This window comes from Condylura cristata, unplaced genomic scaffold, assembly GCF_000260355.1.
Source record: "Condylura cristata isolate star-nosed mole 26May11 unplaced genomic scaffold, ConCri1.0 scaffold00063, whole genome shotgun sequence".
Lineage (NCBI taxonomy): Eukaryota > Metazoa > Chordata > Mammalia > Eulipotyphla > Talpidae > Condylura > Condylura cristata.
The window spans coordinates 280,971-288,223 of NW_004567164.1; the positions used below are offsets into that span (position 1 = coordinate 280,971).

Consider the following 7,253-nt stretch of genomic DNA (forward strand, 5'->3'; position numbering starts at 1 on the left):
AAAAAAATTTTATTAACTTGACGAGGGAAGTTGCCTACAAAGGAAGGACTTGACAGGGATCTGTAATCTGCTGTTCCTCCTCAGTGAGCCTGGGTCAGACTAGAACTCTGGCAAACAGTAACTTTTGAACGATGCCAACTGGGAATAAATGTGCACCCTGCCTACTCACCTAATGATGCTTTAGGTAGGATTTGCAGGGTCTGGCTGGAGTGTAGTAGCCTTCAGTTCATAAACTGCATTGTACTCATGAAGAAAACTCACTTCCACATACAGGACAGGGTAAAAAGATACAGACACATATAAACTGGAAAAAAGTCCCAAACCTCTGTGCTGATTGCGACCCACCAGGTAGTGGCTCACATTTCAAAACTTCATTCCATTTGAGAAAGGGGGAGGTAGGGACTGTGTCTGGGCCTTTAGAGCTACCTTAAGCTGTCCCTTTACCAGTTGTTGGTAAGCCTTGTGAGGTGATGACTGCATTTCTTAGAGCTGTGCTTTAATCCGCTGTGCACCAGGAAGGGCCCAGATGAATGCATTTCAAAAGCCACTTTCAGGCCTTTTATCACTCAGAAAGTAAACAGATGGTGTGCCCTGTTCTCTTCAGAGAGCAAAGACCCTGAAAGAATCCAGGAGCTCCCTGAACGCAGATGGCAAACACAGACAAAGTTTAAAAACACAGCCAAGCCCAGTGTACAATCACTACAGGCAGCCCACAGTCGTGGGTGAGAAATGGCAAGGAAACAGCCTGGACACGTGTGGTGGATTGTATACAAAACAGCAGACTTACACTCAAAGCGTGGAAATGTAGGGAAGTAGAATTCCTAGATCCCACTAGTAAAAAAGTTATAGAACAGTACTGAGCTTCTTTGCCTTAATATCCTAAGTGGGTTTTTGTGTCTTTGTTTTTTAACATGGGGATCAGAAAATACACTATTTTCTGTAATTTATTCTCAAGTAGTATAACCAGCTCTTTACTTCCAAACATTTCCTTAAAAGCCATAAACCTTTTTAATGGCAGCATTTTATGGCTGTGAAGAGCAGAAAAGTGCTGTGATTTCTCAGCCACCATAAGCTCAGCGACTTCAGGAGACTTTGAAGATCTCAGCGCCAGAGAAAGTTCATTTTTAGGGTTCTTCCTTGATGAAAGGGGCCAATATATTGGGGTGTATAAAAAAATCATAGAATAGGAAATCTGTCACCTTTGGGTGTTAACAATATTCCAAATCTGATTTAATACATTAATCATCACAAAGCTGTCAACATGTCTCCCAAGGGTAGTTTTCATGAGTGGATCTATGATCCTGTCATAGCTATAGACAGAAACATATGTTAAACTGGCTTGAATGGCACCTCCACCTTGCCCAACACCACCACCCCTGTGGCAAGAAAACTACTCATGAGCATGGCCAGCTGGAGAGATTCAGGGCCCAGGAGGACACAGCTTACCTGTGAAGGCAGGGAACTATATGATAACTTGTATGTATGTCTCTACTCAGACATACAATGTATTTGCTATACAGAGGTCGAGGTGGGAAAACCTACATTTATGTGAACATTTCTGTGCTCAGGAGCTGTCAAAGTTTCACTGCAGTGATATTTAAAAGGTACAAAATCCAGGCTCCATACCCCAAGACAAACTGACACTGTGAACTGATTTTAAGTGGGGATCTAAGGGCTAGAATTTAACATTCCACTTTTTTGAAATTTGTATTTATTAATTACATTTAGAATTGTATGATAGTTATTTCATAATGAAGTGGATGTTTGTAAAGTTCAGGCTTACAGAAATTTTAAATTCATGTGCAGGTCATTTATTCTTTGAGCTTCCTCCTGGTAAATTTAAGTTTCTGTGGAGCATGAGGTTTTCTGCATGAAAGGAACTCCATGGACTCATTATCCATGTTTTAAAATGTCACTGATTTCAAATTACATGGGGACTTTGCCATATGCAACATACAAAACACTGACCAATCCAAAAATTTGAAAAATATATGAAGAAAGTAATCTACACATATTTTACCCCTCGATAGGTTTCCAGCACAAGAGTCAGTAAGTTGTATAAAATATAATTTATGATGCTGGTCATCTACTATTTAACATGGTGTCTTCAAAAGTTGTTTAAAAAAGGAATAAGTTGGCTTACAAACTTCAAATGACCAACTCACACTGGCTCAGTCCAAACAGCTCATGCATGGAGGGGCGCTCCTGCAAAGTCAGGGGGCCCCAGAGCCAGCTCCTGCGGCATCTCTTTGTTTTGTTTTGGCCACTCCTGTAACTGTAAGAACTTTTGTATTTGGATGCATTTGATGAAGTCAAAAGTGATTTTACATCTGGCTCTTTTAATAAAAGCAACTGGCTGTTACAGTAAAGACAATGTTCAAAACAAGACAGTGCTAATCACATGTTATAAAAATAACCGGAGTCTTGGCCCTCCCTGGTGGCGCAGGGGGTTAAAGCACAGCACTGAGAAGCTAAAGCCACTTCCGCATAAGTTCAATTCCCGCCTGCCCCGGAGGTGACCACAGGGCGCGGCAGACCTCTCCTGACCCGCCCGCTGCTCCCCTCAGCAGTGGACTTCCTCAGTCGGCCTGTTCTGCTCCCCACTCTGTCTCTGGTAAATCCTCTCAACCTCCACATCTCTGGCCTGTACCCCCGTTCTGTATGAATAAGTAAATAATAAAAAAAATAATAACCGGAGTCTTTTTCCTGCCCAGAATCAATGGATCAAATTCCATAATTCCACTGTCTTCCAGACATGCACACTAAATAAAGTTCCAAGAAAAAAACGTTGGCAACCAAAAAGCTTAAGCCTTTGTCGTTCAGCCTTCAGTGAAGAACTTTGCTATCTCTCTTTTAGTGATGGAATTGAGTAAACTTTTTCATTCCTTTCCTCGACCTTGCCTAATCTTTTCAGGATGCTTTCATGAGAATAAGGGCCATTAGTAACTAGAAATAAAAGAAGCTTTCTTTTTTGCTAATCTTTCACTCTGATACACATAGAAATGTTAGTTGTAACCATATGAACTTATATGCCTGTTTTATTGTTAATGAATTGTTTGTCCAGATGCAAAAAGGAATAATCATAACATTGTTAGCTGTGCTTTTCTTAAAAAATGATAAATGTTACAATCTTGGCTAAAGGTCAAAAAGACCTCAAATTGTTCTTTCAAAAAAACGTGCTAATTGTTATTTTTCTGCACATGTTGATGTAATCCACTGCTTGCTAACATATAAATATGGTCGCACCTAAATGACACTTGCACCTAAACAAGGGCTTGTGTCCCTTCATTCATTCATATTCACCGACGCTGTCATTTCCTGCGGGATCCCTGACACCCAAATTCTGGAGCTGGACTCTGGCACCAAACCTCACTACAGTGTTTGTCTGGCTATGCAAAAAACTGTACATGAGTATTATCTTGTGTTACTGCAGCTGGTCACTGGCAACGCCACCTCGCACTCCACCCCAGAGGTGCCTGCGCACAACCTTACGTGACATGAACACGACATGTGATGGTTGCGAAGCAGTCAGGTCACCTCTAGACTGATTTCTGAATGGCGTTAACAGGAATGGTTTCAGCAAGTCTTATTTGAGCTTACGAGTTTGTTTTTCTTCTATAGAATCCCCACCTATCCCTGTGAAAAAAGCTCTTATACAGGCAAACCATGGACTTTATGCTACAGCAAGGAACCAAATGCGAGTAATATTTCTAACAGTGGCCAGAAAATACTAAAACACTTATGTTTCTTACAGTTTTAGGGGTTCGCTTTGTTATTTTTCTAACATTTTTATGGTTTTTATTTAAATGTATTTTTTTAAGAAGAAACAGAGTAATGATCTCAAATAGTAATACACACAAAGCTTGTGGAGCTTTTGAAAATAATAATTACAATGCAGATTCTCCAGGACAGAAAATCAGCATATCCCAAGGTTGGAAAGAATGTATGACCTTAGATTTTAATCTTTCACTTTTATAAGAGGACAGAGTAAGGAAACTCCCTTGAGAGTTGTCAAGGGAAATTCTGACGACACATGAAGGACACACAGATGCTACAGGCACTGACAAAGTCCCTCCACTCAAGTGCCTTCCTCACACAGTCATCTGGAGCCAGAGTCCTTCCAAAGCACCCTCTTCATAGCTCCCTTCACATCCTTGTTCCGCAGAGTGTATATGAGGGGGTTCATCATGGGAGTAATGACGCCATAAAAGAGAGTTGTGAACTTGCCCTGATCCTGAGAGTAGTTATTGGTGGGCTGCAGGTAAGCATACATAGCTGTGCCATAGAACAGGGAGACCACCAGGAAGTGGGACCCACATGTCCCGAACGCTTTTCCCTGCCCAGCTGCTGACTTTATCCGTAAGACAGCCCTGACAATACGGCCATAGGAGAACATGATTAACGAAACAGGAATGAAAAGAATGATGACGCTCACAAAGAACATCTCAGACTGAGTCTTAGTGATGTCGACACAGGCAAGCTTGAGCAGCGCAGGGATCTCACAAAGGAAGTGGTCTACTTTATTTCTCCCACAAAGTGGCAGGAGGAAGGTGAGCACTGTCTGCAGTAATGAGTTGGAAAAACCAACTATCCTGGCCCTCCATGGTGGCACAGCGGGTTAAAGCACAGCACTGAGAAGCTAAAGCCACTTCCGCATGAGTTCCATCCCCGCCTGCCCCGGAGGTGACCACATGGCGCCACCGCAGACCTCTCCTGGCCCACCCGCTGCTCCCCTCAGTGGGAAGGAGAAGGGCACCGTAGGTCTGGTGAAGGGATGAGGGTGCTGTGGTGCTGGGTGTGGGGTGGTGAAGAGCATCTGAGGAGGTGTGAGCCTACTTCCCTGAGTCCTCCACGGAGCTATATGCCAGTGTGACCTCCAAATAAAAGAAGTAAAAATTGAGACTCCAAGTCAAGGCCACCTTGACAGTAACACACTTTACTAAGTTTATGCTGAATATAAAGTCTATGTAATGTGTAGTTTTACTTTGTCACTGCCTCGTACAGCTAACATGAGCTAAGGGAAAAGTTACAGTGCTTGAATGAACCCCTAAGTCGATGACCTTTTTTTTTTAAAGATTTATTTATGCTGACAGAACTGGAGTACAGGCCAGAGGTGTGGTGCGTGAGAGGATTCACCAGAGACAGAGTGGGGGCAGATCAGGCAGATGAATTGAAGCACACCACTGAGGGGAGCAGTAGGATAGGTCAGGAGAGGTCTGCCGCTCCACGTGGGTCAGCTCCCTGGCCAGGGATTGAGATGGTGCTGCAGTGGCTTCGGAGGCTTCATAATGCGGTGCTTCAACCTGTTGTGCCAGCAGGGAGGGCCCTGATGATCATTTTTTAATTCTGGGTATTAGTGGTTTTGTTCTCTTTCCTTCTAGGTGAAGACTTATGGTAGTGCAAATTTTCCTCAAAACACATCAAAATTACTTTTTCTTTAAAAAGAAGATTTAGGACTCTCCCTGATGATGCAACGGTTAGGACGCAGTATTGTAAGCTGGCTGCAACAGCCTCAGTGCGAGTTCGAGCCTTGGACCCAGAGGTGACCACATGGTGCTGTAGAACTCGCCTGACCCGCCCGCTGCTCCCTCAGCGGTGTACTTCATCGATCCGCCTATTCTGCTCCCCCCTCTGTCTCTGGTGAATTCTCTCACCGCTACTGCACCTCTGGCTTGAGTCCCAGTTTGTATGCATAAATAAATGAATCTTTAAAAAATAATAATTCTTTACTATTAAGATGCTGAAATATGCATTCATAATCTAGCCTCTTAAACTAATATCTACTTGTTGGGGATTTACATGTACTCAGCATATAGAGAGAGAATAAGAAAACTTTTTTCTTTGCAATATACTACAATTAGACTCTACATTGAAACGATATTTAACCTCCCAGAATACAAAAAAACTAATTTAAACATGTTGCTGAGAACCTAGGAAGCCCTGGACATAGAACTCAGCGCTGCAGAGAGAAACAGAAAGAAGCAAATTTTCACGTCCCAAATGAGTTCACATACTACCATGGCTGCTAAGAATTCTTACCTCTGTCACGAATTTGCTATAACAATAATTTAGTAGGTGGTAAAGGGTCTCAAAAACAGGAGCAAGTAGGAATTTTATAAAGAAATTAGGTCATCATAAAAAATGTGAATATTGAACAAAGTTTGGTTTGGACATGGGCTGTGCTGTGTCGGAAAACAGAACAGGACAACACATGCTGGAATGTGTTCCCACGAACAGTCCACAAAACAAACATACTTTTATAGAGTAAAGTTGTGATGTGTATTGAATCCTGTAGACAATGGTAGCCCAGGGTATTTCAACAAACGAAGTGATGTGATTGTGTCATTTAGGAAAAATAATTCAAATAGCCCCACAGAGGACCTAGGAGATTAATTAACGGTGGATACAAATGTAAAAAATCTTAATTAATATACTGATAAGAAGTGTGTGCATGAGAGTGGCTCTGTTCTAAAAAACACCTCATAGAGAATCAGCAAAGCCTAGGTTGTTGAAAAAGAAATAAAAAGAAAAAAACCAAAGCTAATTAAGGGAGTGTACTGATGAAATGTACAAAATGTACGGAGCGGAGACACAGATAGTGCTTGTGTATATTATGCCTGAAAGCTGCTGAGAGAAGACTCTGAGAAGCCCTCGCCAAAAGACAGGCTGACTGCGGTGCCCACTGGCACTATCTGCGGACATCAAGTCCTCACGCTGCACACCTGAGACTAAAATAATGCTCTTTGCCAATTACAGCGCAACTAAAAGAATTTCAAGACAACCAAACGACGGCAAGCAAGCCACTTGGTGTGGGGCATGTGTTGGGTCTGCCTCTGCAGAGACTTTGCCTGCTGTTGCTCCCCAGGGGCAGCCAAACTCTGGCTGCTACAACTGAGGCTAACGATTGGGGACTCTCTTGGGGCTGTGAGAAACAAACCCAGCCTCCAGCAGCTCGGTCCCTGCAGCAGGTACTTTGACTTTGGTGGCTTAGGAAAACATCCCTCACATAAAACAGCAGCGCTCCCACTCAGGCGCAGGTCCCCAAGAACCCACACAGACTGCACCTCCTGTTCAGTTAGAGACTCCGCTTCCGCTCTCTTATACTCCCTCCAAGGTACTGAACACTGTAAAATGAATGAGCACCAGAATCCAGCAAGCCAGCGCTCACCTTTCCACACATGTGCGAGCAAATTACTCCTGAGGCAAGACTAGGCTACATGAATGACCTGGCACAAAAGGGTAAGAAGACTGTG

General features: G+C 43.0%; 1 protein-coding gene across 1 annotated transcript in view; it reads right to left on the reverse strand.

Moving 5' to 3' along the window:
- Positions 1–4,099: 4,099 nt before the first annotated feature.
- Positions 4,100–7,253, reverse strand: part of LOC101622465 (putative olfactory receptor 2B8) — a 10,925-nt gene continuing 7,771 nt past the window's right edge. The window contains exon 2 of the mRNA XM_012734639.1: positions 4,100–4,592. Within this exon, the coding sequence (XP_012590093.1) occupies positions 4,100–4,592 (493 nt within the window). The remainder of the gene's footprint in view (positions 4,593–7,253) is intronic.